General features: G+C 41.8%; 1 protein-coding gene across 1 annotated transcript; it reads right to left on the bottom strand.

Annotated features, from left to right (window-relative positions):
* Positions 1–286: 286 nt before the first annotated feature.
* On the bottom strand, positions 287–15,696 carry LOC101967592 (putative serine protease 46). The gene is made up of 5 exons (XM_005332922.3): positions 15,612–15,696; positions 11,878–12,055; positions 11,514–11,773; positions 10,507–10,670; positions 287–550 (listed from the first exon to the last, which is right to left on the bottom strand). Exons 1-5 carry the CDS (start codon positions 15,694–15,696, stop codon positions 287–289), a joined length of 951 nt encoding a protein of 316 aa, XP_005332979.1.
* Between the last annotated feature and the right edge of the window lie 1,604 nt (positions 15,697–17,300).

The raw sequence follows: 17,300 nt of genomic DNA, 5'->3' as shown, positions 1-17,300 counted from the left end.
TGAGGCTTTCAGGAAAGGCACAGTTTGATAGAGGACAACCAGGCCTGCTACTGGTGAGGAAGGTTCTGGAGGACTCTGGTCAAAGGCAAGAAGAGGCAAACTCAGTGGCTCCAAGTTCAAGAGCATCTTCATTGAACAGCTTTAAAGAAATAGTAGGTCTAGGATTCTCCCCCAGAGTCACTCAATGATGATGTCTTATTCAACTTTTGGTCTCCACTTCTTCCCCAGGGCAGAGTAGAGAAGAGAGAGAGAGCAGCCGCAGGAGTCTTTATCCTAGAAACACCACTCACAGGAGCCACAGGGAGCCCAAGGAGACCAGCAGGATACAGCCAGTGAGGAAGGGAAAGCTTAGGATGGCTGCGCCATCTCTGATGGTGCTGGCGAACCTCAGGCCAACAACCTGCTTATTGATCCAGCGGGTAAAGTGTGGGGTGCTGGTGTAGATGCCAGGGTAGCGATGGCGCCCACCACATCGATAGCTCCAGCTCACTATCCCCATCTGAATCCAGGTGTTGTTCAATTTGCAAACAAGGGAGCTGCCGGAGTTCTCCTGCAGAGGAAAGAAAAAGAGGCCTGAGATGGTAGCAGGAGGCCCCCTGAGCATGAACTGGAGTAGGCTTGTGCTGTCCCCCAGGATGCAACTTGGCTATGAACCTGCTCTAGGACACATGAGCTCAGCACTGGCCTCTCCATTATTATCCTTTAGCTTTATCCTGCTAACTCTCTGATCATAACCCCCAGGAGTTTCCCCTTAAGCTCTGGTGGGCCTCCAAAGTGTCCTCATTGACCTTCTTTCCTACAATCCTGCTCAAAGAATGAGCTCTTTGAAATGCAAACCCGCTCCCCTCTTTTGTGCAAAAATGGGTGCACAGATAAGGATAATGTTACAAGGATGTATGTCAAAAGATAAGGCCTGTACTTTCTGGTAATGGTGGGTTTCCTAAGATTTTCTTAAACTTTCTTTACATTCTACTATAATGTTGAAAAAAAAACAGCTCTTTTTTTTTTAATGTAATGCATACCAAGATTTACTGGACTTAATCTAAAGAAGACTGCATTAAACACTTAAGGAAAAAATAATAAAGATCTGCCTAAGAATATAACAGAAGACCTGCATTAGTGCACAGATATGCCACTCTTCACAGATGAGACAACTGAATGTAAAAAATTGTCAACTCAGAATCTGATTTCTTGTAATATAGAGGACAAGATACCGTAATGGACTTTCTTGCTGGATATCACTAAAACAGTGAGATTTTTTTTTAAATGATTATTTTATGCATGTGAGGCCAGCAGGGTTTGAAGGGCCCCTGCTACCTCACAGAGCACAGGGCTCTCTCCTCTCCTGCTGGCTAGTTTTATACATGAATGAGCTGACAAGAAAGTGAAGACTCTTCAGAGCCCAAAACCTACGTGGGAGCTGGAACCCAGAGGGGCCAGTAGAGCCCAGAAGATGGCTTTTGCCCTGAACCCAGTGAGGCTGCACTTCAGTTTCATAGCCTTGTTCTTGGATGCAAGAAAGGCATAAAAGAGAGCCACAGGAGGGGTACCTAGGAGGAGAGCTCTTGCAAAAAGCTACACCTCCACAAAGGATTACAGCCTCAGAGGAAGCATGAACTGGAAACTGCTTCTCAGGTGAATGTGGAACTCGGGTTCACACCGTCTGAATGATTCAAAAAACCTAGCTGAGAGGGGATGTCACTAAAAGTCGTTCTGGGCTGGTCATACTCTCAGGCACCTGGCAGAAACAAACAGATTCTGTCCGGAGGAAACTACTTTTCAAGCCACCCCTCAAATAACAGCCTACAGAAGTTCCTGGCTCCTCCAAATACTGCCTAGCACACAAGGAAGCTGAGGCCCGCAGAGCCCTCACCAGCAAGCAGAAAAGCCCAGGCAGTGGGACCCTTCCAGTTGAGACCCAGGAACCATCACACAGAAGCTGCACACGTCTCTAAGCTGCTGTTCCTTAGCCAATGTGGTGGGTGAATAGATGGTGGTGGTTTTATTCTTTCTTCTCCACACATATTTTAGAAATTTTTTTTTGTTTATATTCTATACAGAGTAACAACAATTAAAAATGATATGTCAATTCTTACGTTAATCCCTAAAAATTAAGCAATTTCAATTGAAATAAGAGCAGGAATTTTTTTAGGAACTTGACAGTCTGATTCTAAAATGATATTGAAGGATAGTAGTCCATAAAGGACAAAATTTATTTATTTAAATGTGGTGCTGAGGTTGGAACCCAGCGCCCCACACATGCAAGGCAAGTGCTCAACCACTGAGCCACAACCCCAGCCTCAGACAGATTTTTTTTTCAAAGTTTCTCATTATAGAAACTGGGTAGGATTGTCCTGTAAACATAAAAATATACCCATGGGGCAATGGAGAGCCCACAACCTGATGCGCAGGCCTGAGGGGACTTGACGTGTGTTACAGAAGGTATCATGTCTACTGGAAAGAAGGACTCTGCCGTAGATGGCAGAGAAATTGGCTCACCAGATAGAGAAAGGAAAACGAAGTTGGATCCTCCAAAACATGCTCTGGAGGAATTAAAACTCTAAATGTGAAAAATGAAATCGATGAAGCTGAAGCATGGGGCCAAGCATGGTGTTCTCCCAGGGACTCAGGAGACTGAGGCAGGAAGATAGAAAATCGGAAGCTAGTCTTGGTATCTTAGCCAGGCCCTCAGCAACTTGGCAAGATCCTGTCTCAAAATAAAAAATAAAAGAGCTGGCAATGTGGCTCAGTGGTAAAGCTCCCCTGGCTTCAATCCCTAGTACCAAAAAAAAAAAAAAAAAAAACAAAGAAAAACCATATGGGGCCTTATCTTGAGGTGAATTATATATAGATATATAGATATAATTGGGTGCAGGAAAGACAGTATATATATGAATGAAGGCTATCTTTGGTGAAGGACACCAAATATCATGGAAGACAGATGATGGATTAAGATGGGGTATTTGCTCTCTGACAACCAGAGGTCAATATCTAGCATATCTAAGGAACTGGTAAAAATGTCCAGTTGGGAAGAGAGCTACAGGAGAGACCAGGGCTCTCGCTGCCAGGAGATACATCTCCCTGGCCTCTGGGTGAGGCAGGGTTCATATCAGAGGAAGGACATGGAGGTACACGAAGAAGAAATCATTTCTTGAATCAATTAAGACTTTTAATAGGACAGGTATTTAGTAGCTGAGAGTAACTAAAAACTATGAACTCTGCTCAAAATGATGATTGGATGAGGAAGGAAGATTTGACTGTCACTGGGCATGTTGAGGGGGGACTATGATGATTTCAAAGAATAAAACCATTTTCAATGTGACTATCCTAACAAATTGAGATTCCTCAAGAAATTAGAAGAGGTGATATGTCGCACAATATCATTTGTGCAAATGATATTGAGCAACCGTATTGTTCGAAGATGCAGACGTCTTCAAGGATGTATTGAATATATCTGAGTAGAGAGACTTTTGAGAGGAAGCTGAAGGAGAAAATCAAGCCTGTAATCCATCAAGCCTCCAATTACAGTATGGGGGGGGGGTCCTTGCCTGACTGTATGATCCCCTGGACGCTAGGGGCCCAGAGAAAGAGTGAATAGTAGAGAGAATAGTAGAGAGACAGACAGATGGGTGGACATTGTATGTGAACAACCTCCTACCATAGCAATATAAAACCAGAACTCATTAACAAAATATGAACAACCCCATCAGAGGAAAATAAGTTTCAAAAGTATTAAATTACAAACAGAATTAAAATCTATAATTAGAATATTGAAACCCAAGAACACTACATATTGCAAAGTCACGGGCCTAAAGTGAACAAAGTTTAGCTCTTGTCTAAAATGCATTTTTAAAATTAGAGCATTATCTTTATACAGAGTATTTAGGTTCCTTTTGACTGGAATTTGATTTCAGTCCCCATTCCCCCTCCTCCTCCCTCTTCTCCTCCCTCCCCTAAAATATGTTTAACAAAACAACATATTACCCAAGAATGACTCCTCAAAGAAAGACATGTCTATGTGTTTGTTCTTTTATTTAATTATTGCAGTGCTAGTACTAGAACCCAGGGCCTTACATATGCTGGGCAAATATTCTACCACTGAGTTATACCCCTATTCCTTTTCATTGCATGGTCGATAAGTTGTCCAGGTTGGCCTTGAACTTGAGATCCTCCTGCCTCAGCCTCCAGAGTTGCTGGGTCTATGCAGTTTCCCAATCAACTTCTATCCAATATCCAAGGAGATATCCAATTTATTTCATTTCAAATGCTCCTGAACATGGGCAAATATTTTTCAAGTGAAGCTTACATAGCCCTGATACTTTAACTCAAAAAAAAAAAAGGAATAATTATTTCCTTTATCCACCTTAAAGAAGAGCCAGCTCACTGGAGTAGGGAAAAAAAGGTTCTGTAGATCATTTGGCATGGATTGATGGACTGTGCTACTCGGGGCTGCTTGTTTGCTGAGGCCAGTACTTTTCCTGGGCCTGACATTATCTCAGGGTCCAGCACACAGTGTCTATTGGATATAGTAAATCAAACCCAGCTATTAGGCTTTTTAGGATGTCAGAAACCTTAAATGGTCTTACCAAGTGCAATATTAGCTAAGTTAAAGCTGAAAACCTATGCTGTTGTTTCACTGAGACTTCTGGGAATACTTTAAATGTTGCCTTAATGTAACAAGAATATGTTTATGCATTTGTTTCTTTATGCATTTTTTCAAATATTAAAACTCTATTTTTATAGCACATATTAGCATATAAGTTTTATTCCAGCCAGGTGAGGTGGCACAAGCCTGTAATCCCAGCAACCCAGGAGGCAGAGGCAGGAGGATTGCAAGTTTGAGGCCAAACTCAGCAACTTAGCAAGGTCCTAAGCAACTTACTGAAACCCTGTCTCAAAATAAAAAGTGCTGGGTATATAGCTCAGTGATTTAGCACCCCTGAGTTTAATACCCAGTACCAAAAAGAAAAAAGAAAAAAAAAAAAGCCTTTATTCCAAGAGGCATTTTTTTTTATTTGTAAAAAAAAAAAATGTTTCTACATAAAGAACAGTATTAGAGGACTAGAGGACTTCTGTCTTTTATGTCCAGGATAATAAAGACTTCAAAGCCAAAAAGTTTAATTCTTAAAATACGTTCTAAAAATGACATTATGAATCTAAATTCAACAGATGAATGAAACTAAAGTACATCATGACCAAGAAGGGGAGGATGTTGGAACACAAGGTCAGTGGCGTGATGAATGTGCCCAGAACCTGAGGTTAGAGCAAACAGTCATCTTGAAGGCTGCAGAAAATGTGTTGATAGAGCAGAACATTTAGTCCTGAAATAAAGCACCACAGCACAACAGAAAGGAACCGCCCTCTCCTCAACAGATTATATGTCAAATTAGACCATGAAATGCTTTTTGGTAAGGTGTGAGAACACTTCCGTGAAGGTCAGTGATGAGCAAAAGCAAAGCTGTGATTCCAAGAGGTTTGGGGGAGAGGTACCCAAAACAATGAAAAAAGTAAAAAACATAGAAACGTGAAATCACGACTAAATTGCAGGCCCAGAAAGCTCTAGAGGGTCCATTGAAAACTCAAATGTGATTAGAGTTCAGCCAGTTGGGCTCCAGAGTGTTTTTAAAAAGGAGGTGTGGGAGCCAGGGTCTAGGAGATGGAAATGGCAGGATGGTTCTGGCTTCATTAAGAGCCAGCTATGGACACTGATGTTAATTCACTTTTGAATGTGCGTTTATGTGTTAAAATATAAGATGACGTATTAATCAGCTTTTTGTTACCACAATGAAATACTTGACACAGATTACACCTGAAGAAAATGTGCTTTTTTTTTTTTTTTTTTTTTTTTTAAGCTCACAGTTCTAGAGATTTAAAAGCATGGTGTCTGCATTGACTTAGTTCTGGTGAGGGCCATGGCCAGTGGCAGATGGCAATGGTGGAAGTGTATGTCAGGCCAGTGATGACCTCTCAAGCCAGGAAGCAGAAATAGAACCAGGGCTGGTTTGTTCCTCTTTTAACAATCTCTTCAAAGAACTCAAGGGGTTGCATGAGAATTACCTTCCAAGAGAATGTGTTCAATGACCTAAGATCCTGCCATCAGGTCTCACCCCTCAAAGTTTTCACTATCTCCCAACAGCTCCACGCTGTGAACCAAGCCCCCCCAACAGGTGGACCTTGGGGGAACACAGACTATATCTAAACCACAGTAGGTGACCAGTAGCAGAATGAAATATACATATGTACTTTCTAAACCACTGAAGAAGTGGATCAGAGGGGGAAAAAAAATCAACCCAAAATTCAAGATGGGGACAAAACCATAAAACAATCTTCCTGATAAATAGATTAAAGGACAGTCCTCAGGTATTTTGGAAAAAAAAATAGCACCCACTTTTATAAATGCAAGCAACCTACCTAAAATTAAATGACAATGACTCATGGAAGACAACAAAGGTTCTGGAATAGAGTTCTGGACATTGCAATTAGGCAAGAAAAAGAATGAAGAGGCACACATATTGAAAAAAGGAGGCAAATTCAGCATTATTTGCAGATATGTCTCTGGGCCTACAAAATTAATGAAAATCAACTAGATCCAGGAAGGTTGTTCATTACCAAGTAAATACACACAAAAAATTAATATAAAAAATGCAATGAAAAAACATATTGCTCACAATAAGGACATAATATATAATAACTAGAAATAAACTTAAGAAGCAGTTTGCAATAAGGATATGAAAAAAGCTATAAACTCTTGCTTTTGGGACATATAGAAAAAAAAGTAAAATAAAAAGATAGTTTGCCCTCAATTGATCTATTAATTTCCACAAAAAGTTTCCAAGTGATTTTCTTTTTTATGTTATTCTAAGATTGTTTAATTAGAATGAATATCCAGGTAAGTTCTATTTTTTGTTTGTTTCTTTATCAGGGATTGAAAGCAGGGGAACTTAACCACTAAGCCACATGCTCAGGCCTTTTTTGTATTTTATTTAGAGACAGGGTGTCTCATTGAGTCACTTAGAGCCTAAATTGTTGAGATTGGCTTTGAACTCGTGATTCTCCTGTCTCAGCCTCCTGAGCCACTGGAATTACAGGCATGCATCAGGGCAACCGACCCCAGGTAAATTCTTTAAATGAAGAATAATGAGGGAATCTCTGCCATACCACAAACAAAAATAATTATAAAGCTACAGTATTTTTAAAAAATTGGTGGTGGAATATGGATGAGGCTATAAGGGAAAGAAATGACCAAAATGAGATGTAAATTTAGAATATAATAAAGGGAGCATTTCTAAATTTTACCTAAAAACACTAATGTTCAATGAAAGATGTTTATATAAACTGGCTATCCATTTGGAGAAAAATAAAGCTGGATTCCTTCTCTCAATCTTCCAGATAAATAAAAATTAAAGTATTTAAAGAGATAAATTAGAACATAAGGAAAAAATGATTACAAAAGGTATTTCTGAGAACAGCAAAAAATAAACTCATCAAAGGAAAAAATGATAAGTAAAAATAAAAATTTATATAATTCCGTGGGGGAAAACCCACATTGAACAAAAAGAGTAAAATATTGTAGAGCATTTTACAAAGGTTGAAACTTCCAGTGCCCAGAGTTTTTTGGTAGCTTTTAATTTTGAAATAATTTGAGACTTACAGAAAAGTCACAAATACACTCTTTTCCCCCTGGTTCACTAATTGTCAATATTTTACCAATATTTGTTTTATAGTGTCTATTCATATGTACATATACATATTCACATAAATATAAATGTTTATGAAGCACTTGAAATTAAGTTGGAAAAAAACATGGCTCTTTTGCCATTAATTACTATAGAATATAATATTCAGAGTTTATATAACTCAATAGAAACAAAAGGAATTCAATATAAGAACAGGGGGAAAAGGCAGGTAAAAGTAAAATGGTATGTTGGACAAAGTGATTATTTTATTTGAACTCCCTTTGTCCCTTTAAATTTTATTTAGAAGGAGAGTTTTTTTTTCCCTGATCCCAGGTGGGTAAAAACAAAAATGTTTGCTCATTATGATTAATGTGATTCTAAGAGCTATGATTATATCATCACATAAACATCTCAGTTCGGAAATCAGAACTTCCATTTCCAGGTAATAATCACAATGTTGGACTCGATGTAAAATAAAACTGCTATCTGGGGCTTTGGCCAGAGAGAGGGAGAAGTAAACACTGTGCTCTCCTTTCCCCACCTTCAGCTCCCCTCCTCCCATCCAGTCCTGCTAACCTTGTCTTCTGAACCTGCCAAGGTTAAAGCATCAGGAGAAAGACCTATCATAACCCGAGTCCAATCCTCCCCCGACCCATATGATGTAGCCATATAAGAGAAATACTATTCAGTAACTAAGGAGACGAGAATATATTTAAATATATGGACATGGAAAGAAATCCAAGATATATTGCAAGTGAAAATTTAAAAGTTGGGGAATAAAAACTATATACTTAGGTTTTGTTAAAAGTCAAATCCAGGGGCTGGGGTTGTGGCTCAGTGGTAGAGTTCAATCCTCAGCACCACATAAAAATAAATAAATGAAATAAAGGTATTGTGTCCAACTACAACTAAAAAAAAAGTCAAAACTAGAAAAAAAAACTTATTTAAGATATTTGTGTACAGAGAGTATTATTAGGGACATAAACTAAATAATCTTAAGTTAATTAATAAGTTAATTTTATTTAAGTTAATTAACTAAAGTTACTTTTAAGTTAATTAATTTTCTAGGTAGTTTGATTATAGGAGAGTCTAATTTACATTTATGTGTTTCTTTTTTTTTTAGAAATAAAATGTATGCATTTCTTTCCAAATCACAAAACAAATTTTAAAATAAAAGTGGAGTTGATAGAATCACAACAGTACAAAAATTAAGAGATATATTCAAAGTTCAAATGAAGGGTAATTTCACAATCATAATTACATCAAACACAGAACAAGAATAATTGAACTTTTTTGTTCAAGACAGTATAAAAAAAAACAGCCAAATCACACCAAGAAAAGCAGACAAATTAATAGAAATGGAAAATAATGAAATGAACATTAAAAAATATAAGTCAAGAAGGTTTGGTATGTTCCACCTAACTGATACTACTATAGAAATAATTTTATGACTACTAGGAATTTATGGAAATCAAAAAAGGCTACATATCAAGATTCATAGCACAAAGCTAAAGCAGTATTTCGAGATAAATTTATAGCCTCAGATACTTGTATTAGAAAGGAAGAAAGAAAGGCCAAAAGTAAATTATTTAGATTAACTCACAAAGTTAGCCCCTGGATCTCTAAAAGATTGATGAGAGAGCTTACCGTCAATGCAGGAAATGTTTGGTTTGGTTTTGTTTTAGTGACTGCCACTTGGAGAATTGGTAGTCCATGTGAGGAAATGAATGAAAATAGTTCCCTACCCTCCACCATTCACAAGTAATGCCACATGCATTCAAACTGTGGAAACTGAAATTTCCAAACTTTTTGGAACAAAATATAGAATGGAACTCGGGAAAAGGAAGGATTTCTTAAATAAGACACAAAAAAAAAACATAAGCCAGAAAGGTAAATATGATAAAGTTGGCTATAATAGAATCTAAATGGCTTCTCAGCAAAGGACAGCATTAAAAGTGAAAAGACAAATGGAAAGTTAGGCAAAGGTATTTGCTATACATAGAATTAGCATCCCGAATATAAAGCTAAAAAGACAAGAAGAAACATGTACAAAGTATATGGATAAGCAATTATTAGAAGAGGAATCATGAAGAGTGAATACACAGAAAAATATACAACCACACTAGGAATTGCAGACATGCACAATTGGGGAACCATTTCTCATCCATCATAATGGAAAACACTTTACAGTCTGATAATACCCAAAGCTGGCAAAGATATGGAGCAATGTGACTCAAACACTGCTGAAAGATTATGTATCCTATTCTTTTCAAAGAACCGCTTTGGAAAATACTTTGGCAATCAGAATTAAGATGAAAGTTAATACAACCTATGACCTTCCGTGCAAGATGGCAAGATGCATCTCGTTGAGAAATTTTGGACTAAATGAGGAGAGTTTGTCATATGAAAGTATTGGAAACCCCCTCAATCTCTTTTAAAAGAAAATGAATAAATTGAGGTCTATTCACAAAAGAGAATACTCTAAAGCTGTTAATTAATGACTTAGGGCTACATTGATCAAGATGGATACATCTCAAAACAATAACTGATTAGAAGATGCCACTCACCGAAGCATGATTTCAGAATGAAGCCATTTATGCAAATCGAGCTCTGTAAGCACTTGGCCCAGATCTGGGCATGTGGCAGAAGCATTAAGATGACCTGAGAAGTACTACCATTATTGCCATCATTGTGGTCAGGGCACCCCAATTTATGGATGGGAAACTGAGGCTCAGTGGAAGGAGGTTTCTATTGAGTCTTCCAGCGCCAGGTGGTGAGGAAGGCTTGACCCCAGAAAACCTCCTCCCTGCCCCATCCACACATTCCACACCTGGCAAGTGTCTGAGCCCAATTCTGAGCTGGCACACAGCATGTCATCCCCGATGAACTGCTTCTGGTCCTTGGAAAGGAGGAACTGGTACCGTTGATTGCAGAAATCATTGTGTATGATCCTGACAGCCACCTCCTGAAGACTATAGGGGGACTTTTGGGCCACTGAGGAGAGAGAGAGAGATCTTGCCTTGTCACCGCCTCAGCTTTTTGGAATATTTCCAGCTCAGAGTTGCCCATGTACACTACTAAGAAGCAGGCCAAAAAAAAAAAAAAAAGAAGCAGACCATTTCCTGGGTTGGCAATTTACAAAGGCCTCCGCTTAGAGCCTGATTATTGAAAAGTTCCCAGCTCATAAAGAGCTGGGACATCATTAATGGACATCATTACCCTAGGTACATGTATGATTGCACAAATAGTGTCACTCTACTTTGGGTACAACCAGAAAAGTCAAAAATTGTGCTCCATTTGTCTACAATGACTTGCAGAGCATTCTGCTGCTCTGTGGCCACCTGATCAGGTGGCACACTCTTGAGCTCAGGTGAGATGCTCCTGAAAGGCAGAACCCCATGAAGGCTCCCAGACATTCAACTTCAGATAGGACCAACAGGGGTCAGATCTCTGGGAATTTTGGGTGCCTCAAGGTAATCAGAGCACATATGACTAAAAAGGCCTCCTCAAGGCCTCAAGACCTCCTGAAATCAGGGATCTGGAGACCTGTAGACACAGAATCCCATTCACAGCCAATAATTAACTTCCTGCCATGCTGCAGGGTCAGGACATTATATTGGATTTCGACTGAGGTTCACGCAGGCCCTTGTCTTTTTTGCACTAGAATACTGTGTATGTCTATGTTTCGAGGAGTCGGTGACAGTATGTGGCATAGTAGGTGATCAGAAAATGTTAGCAGAAGGTGACTGAGTGAGTAAAGAAATGAACAAATGAGCCTGTGATGGGGTTGTGCTCTGCAGGGACAGGTGTCTTGGGACTTCTCTCACCTGCACTCACCTTCATCCTTTAGGCGTCCCCACCCAATGGTCCAGCACATGGAGCCGATGATCAGCTTGAAATGGACAGAAGGGAGGCAGACAGGCTGGACAAGGGGGGACCAATTGACAGCATCTTTGAGCTTCATGAGGGCAATGTCCTGGGACATAACATTGCTGTAATTTTCATGGATCACAATGCGAGAGACCAGTAACTGGGTGGTGGCATCTGGGCGTTGCTGGACTCCTACCTTCACAGAGTACTTTGTGGGGTCCTTAGATCTGCAGGGCCGGGGTAGGAGGCAGATGGCTGCAGCAAGGCCATGCAAGGTCAGTGAGACTGGGGCTAAGCACAAGGCCACCCAGCCAGACCCCCTGCGACTGACCTCTGCAGGCAGTGTGCAGCTGTGAGGACCCACTGTTGGTGGATGAGGGAACCACTGCAGATGTACACTCCCAGGAACAGGATGCTCACTTGCCATGGCCACTTGCCCACCTCCACCAGCCTTCCTTTCTCCACCCTGCAGGAAATGTTGGTTTGACCGCAAGTCTGGAACCAGGCCCCTAAAGAAAGAGGTGGAGAGGGGGCAGCGAAGGGCAACCCTCACACCCCTGGATGCAGCCGACTGGGGAAAAAAAAAAAACAGCTACTGCCACATGCACATGTAGGGAGGGACCTTTCCCATCACCTCAACCAAAGACCAAAATGCTCCACATTATAAAGAAAACCCCTGAACAGTGGGAACTAGACAACGCTTTCAGGGCTTCTTATGAGCCATCACCCCAGGACTCATACATGTCCACATTTCATATGAACAGATGACTGGGGGACTTAAAGGGAGAGAAAGACTCATCAGAGAGGCATGCTATCAACCAGGGGGTAGGTGGTGGGGTACCAGTGAGCAGGGTTGCCTGTCAGTTGTGGCCAAAAAGAAATGGATAGTAATATTGTATTGTAAAACTCCAGCTCACCTTGACCTGGACTACAACCTGGAGGCGTGGTCCTTGGGACCATGCAAGAGAGTGAACAGAGACTCTGAACCAAGGGTTTTGAAACTGTCCTGTGACAGAGGTGATGCCCCTCTAGAGAATTCTCGGGGCAAAGATGCCAATAGAGATAGCCCAGTTTCTGTTGTTCAGTAGGAGGCTCTGTGCCAGCCACAGAGCTATTCAGTTCTTAACCTTGAGTTTTAGACACCAGCTCCTTGGGGTGCGGGGAGGGAGGATAGAAAGATATGGGCTCAAGCTGATAATCATAAGCTGCTCATGACCTTGGCTCTATTTGCCTTGAAGAAACTTTTCCACAATAATCCTTTAAATAAAAAAACTTATATAATAAACATGCTGAGCTTGCTTGTGGTCGGTCTTACTCCCTTCAGAGGTTGGCTGAACCACCAATCCCCAGCTTTTTCTCTATTTATGTGTCTGTTTGTCTCTTCTCCATCTCCTCACTGTTCGGTCTGGTTATCTCCCTGGAATTAAAGGCCATGCCCGCAGCACTGGCCCATTCCCTTCTTGCTTCTCACTGGCCCCAAGGGCAGGGGAGGGGGAGAAGAGGCTGCACTGAACTAGAAATGAGATTGAGGTTTTAAACAGGACTTGCCTGGGCTGATGTTTTTATTTGTTCTTTTTAGGTATAAATGACAGTAGAGTGTATTTTGACATATCGAACATACATGAATCATAACTTCCCATTCTTGTGGTTGTACCTGATGTGGAGTTATGCTGGCTGTGTATTCATATAGGAACACAAGAAAGTTATGTCCGATTCATTAATTCATTCATTCTACTGTCTTTCCTATTCCCTTCCCCCTGGACTGATTTTAAATAACTGAACTTCATAAAGGGTAAGAAAGGGAGAAGTTTTGGAGACACAGATTACAGAAAAATGAAAAGGGTTCTTACTATAGGCTGCTGTCGAGACTGGCTTGGTCAATGAAATATTACACACCATCACGGACGTCTCACAGAGGCAGGGTGGGACACACTGCACACTCACAAACTGTCGTGGCCTCAGAAAGTCTGTTTCCCTGGCCGCATGGTATGCAGAGCTGAGCAGAACCACAGGACCCTGCAGCCTCTGCCAAAGCTTGGTTAGCCTCACCTGGAGGAGTCCCAGGTGGTGGAAGGGACAATAATAAACAGACTAGGCTAATAACAAAAGTGACCTGTGCATTTTAGTGGAAATGTCTACTAGCCCTGCCCCACTGAAATCCCTCGGGGGGGGGGTCACAAACTGCTATGCTTTGGTGTAATTTGAATGTCCCCTCAATATGTAAAGACTTGGTCCTCACAGTTGGCACTACGGGAGGTGCTGTGGGTCTTTAAGAGGTGGGGCCTTGTGGGAGGTCCTTTGGTCACTGGGGTGTGTTCTCAAAGGAGACTGAGAGACCCCCACCTGACTCTCTTCTCTCTTTCTCTGCTTCTTGGCTTGAGATGTGAGCACTCACTACTGGGACACTAGCTCCTGGAACAGTCATCTGTCACTCTTGCCAGAGTACAAAGCAATTCTGCCCATCCCACTCTGACAGACCTTGGATTTTGAACCTCCAAAACTTCAAGCTAATTCAACCTCTTCACTTCATAAGTAGGTCATCTCAGGTATTTCCCTGCAGTAACTCAAAGCTAACTAATACACAGGCCGTTGATGTTTGGACTCCTTCATACGGTGTGTACCAGGCTCTTGTCACTAAGGTACATAGACAGTTCCCTTGCCACAGACTTCCACAGTTGGATGCTTTTACCCTTAACCTTCCATAGGAATCTACAGGCACTCCATGAGCCCCCAAGACCACTCCACAGAGTACTGTCTTATCTTACCTGCTTAATGCTCCATTCTTGTCCATGTCCCTTTCCACTGGCTGACCTATTTTCTGTCTCCCACAGGAGAAGCCATGTTTCTGGTCCTTTTCCTACACTATGGTGGTTTTTGACTATACCTATTTTGTCTCCAATTACAGCCTGCCCCAATCAAGACTGCTTCACGTTGGGAGGAAGGTGAGGGCTTCCAGAAGCTTGCTGGTTTCTTTCTCATAAAGTTAAGGCCCAGAGAGCCAGAGTTCTTCAGGAAGAACTTCACCACGTACACAGTGACAGCTCTAGGTAGCAGGGCTGGCCTTTTCCCCAATGCTCCCTGCCCTCAATAGGCTCCTAGGTCTCAACGAACACCCCCTCCTTAGAACTCTTGTCCAGTACTGAGCTGACCTCCACCTCCATCCCCAAATCCTTATGCAGAATTTGCAGGATCTGGCCTGGAGATGGATGCCAGCACCAAGGACAGAAGACAAATCTGGTGGAGCCATGATGGATTACTTGGGAGTATAAAATGTCACAAATCAAGTTGGTCCCAGGCATAAAACTGCCAGTCCATACATGGCAGAAAGTTACTCAAACAGATCCCATGACAAACCTTGTCCTCCACCTCTCCTTGGAGGCCCAGAGTCAGAAAGAGCAAGGTCACTTTTAAGCAGGACTATGTCATTTCTCAAACTCACACTGGTCAACAGAAGGCATGTATTGGCCTTGTCACCTCCAACTCCATAAAGTCAGCCAGCAGATTAAAGTGGTATAGTCTCTTAGGATAAGAGTCCAGAAGTCTTCTGTCACTTGTGGTCAAACTTTTCACTTCCAAAGAATCTTTTGAATTCCAGTGTCACCTGAATCCTGGTATTGAATCCTGGCTCCGCCACTCTCAAACCACAAAGGTGTCTCTCTGGGCCTGGGTTCCCTTCTGTGGAATGGTGTCCCCAGGACACAGGTACTGCCTTATGAGCCATGTCACCAGTGCCGATCTAGAGTGAGTGGACACTCCCTTGGCACCCTGCTATTGTCACAGGTCCTGGTCCTCCCAAACAAGCTCATCTGTTCCATGGGTATTAATCTCCTCCTCCATTTTTGTTCCCTCATGTGCTCATGGTCACCCTAAAAGTAGGAACTGGACCAACATCATATCATATGGTAGGTCCCCATGAGGTCACAGCCCACACCCATCTTCTCAGTCTGCTGAGGATGTACACCTCAGGATATAGACCTAGGGAGGCCCTCCAGGCACGAGGACAACTGACATAGGTGCCCAGGCAGACAGACCTCTTCGGCCTCCATCCACACCCTGAAGCCCTACCTTCCACAAAGGGCAGATTCTCAAGTCGGGCAGAGAACAATGCAGGTCTGATATAACCCCGAAGATTCCCTGGCCCACATGCCATGGCAAGCCCGATGTTTGGCCCTTACTGTTTCTTTTGATGGAAAGTGGGGACAAGGAAGGCGGGGCATCCCCATTGTGTGAGGATTCTAGAATTCATGGTTTATTCAGGACAGCAGAACATGGGTTTCTGCCCCAAGGTTGGGCTTATCCAGCTGCAGTAGCAGTGAGACTCTGAGAAGGAGACTGGATGGTCACGGCAAGGCCCTACCAGGGCCATGAGGTGATGTTGCTGTCAGGAACCTTCCTGGAATGGTACTGCTGGTGCCCAACACTGAGCCCAGACAGAGCCCCTAACACAGCTCTCAGCATGACTCTGCTGCCCAGCCTTGGCCTTGACAATACCTGGGAAAGAGCTCTCTACTGGGGTGCAAGCTCAAGACCTTGCTGACCTCTCCCTTATCCTTTAGCATTATCCTGCAACTCTCTGACCATTACTCTCAGTAGTTTCCCCTTAAGCCCTGGTGGGCCTCCAAGTATCCTCATTGACCTTCTTTCCTACAATCCTGCTCACAGAGCGAGCTCTTTGAAATGCAAACCAGTTCCCCTCTTTTTGTGCAAAACTGGTTGCACAGAAAAGAATAATGTTACAAGGGCATATGTCAAAAGATAAGGTCTATAATTTCTGGTAATGGTTGGTTTCCTGGAATTTTTTAAAAAAACTTTCTTTGCATTCTACTATAATGGAGAAAACAGCTCATTTTTTTTAATGTCATGCAAATTTTCTGGATATAATTAATCTAAAGACAAGTTGGGCAAAGAGGTGGGAAACCAGACTAAAGCAATAAAAATAAAAGAAAATTTGAAATAGTCAAAGTCAAAGATTGGTCACCTATGCAATTTGTCAGGGGGCTGGAGATATAGCTTATTTGGTGGAGTGCTTGCCTCGCATGCACAAGGCCCTGGGTTCAATCCTCAGCACCAAAAAAAAAAAAAAAAAAGATTCTAAGCAAAATGGCAACAAATTGAATGCCTAGGATTTTAGGCATTCAAATTTACCTAGGATTACTATTGACCTAGTAGTGTAATTCAGTATGTGAATAAATAAGAACCATAAAATCACGTTAATAGTCCACTATTGCATCGGCAGGACCCAAGATAGTCTCTGGCACAAAGAAGATTCTATTGAATAAACGTCTGTGGGCTGGATGAACAAATGAAGTAAAGGCCATCCTGGGTACTCTCAGTATTATCACTGCTATTTTGAATTGTGCTGGAGTTTCAGGCAATAACATAACAAAAAGAAATGAATGGTTTGATTTTCAGAAAGGACAAATAGAACCTGTTACCATTTGAGTTGATTTGATTACTCCCAAATAAGTGAAGAGAACTGCCAGGAGCCATCTGTGAGCTGTAGGTAAACTGAGCAATGTTGGAGTCGATAGGTAGGAAAGCTTGGTATCAGGAACTCCCAATAGGAAACAGCTGCCTTGAGAATGCCTTGTTCATATGGCGTCCTACCAAGCTCACTACTCAAGTACTAAAAGCTCCTGGAGATGGGTGTGGCTTGCCAAAATGCCAATCAACCTACTACAAGACCACACAGAGAAGCAAGCACCGAAACAGGACTCCTTTCACTGAAACCTTACCCCTGTCTTTGATGTGCTC

The sequence above is a fragment of the Ictidomys tridecemlineatus genome, chromosome 2 (genome assembly GCF_052094955.1).
Source record: "Ictidomys tridecemlineatus isolate mIctTri1 chromosome 2, mIctTri1.hap1, whole genome shotgun sequence".
Taxonomy (NCBI): Eukaryota; Metazoa; Chordata; class Mammalia; order Rodentia; family Sciuridae; genus Ictidomys; species Ictidomys tridecemlineatus.
Note: the sequence above shows the minus strand (reverse complement) of the source record. Positions and strands in the feature narration are given on the sequence as shown.

Coding starts and splice junctions, on each gene's coding strand:
- LOC101967592 (XM_005332922.3), bottom strand. CDS start 15,696: ATGGCATGTGGGCCAGGGAATCTTCGGGGTTATATCAGACCTGCATTG. Junction 12,056..15,611: donor GAATCTGCCCTTTGTGGAAG/GTAGGGCTTCAG, acceptor CTCTTTCTTTAG/GGGCCTGGTTCCAGACTTGC. Junction 11,774..11,877: donor GCTGCACACTGCCTGCAGAG/GTCAGTCGCAGG, acceptor CCGGCCCTGCAG/ATCTAAGGACCCCACAAAGT.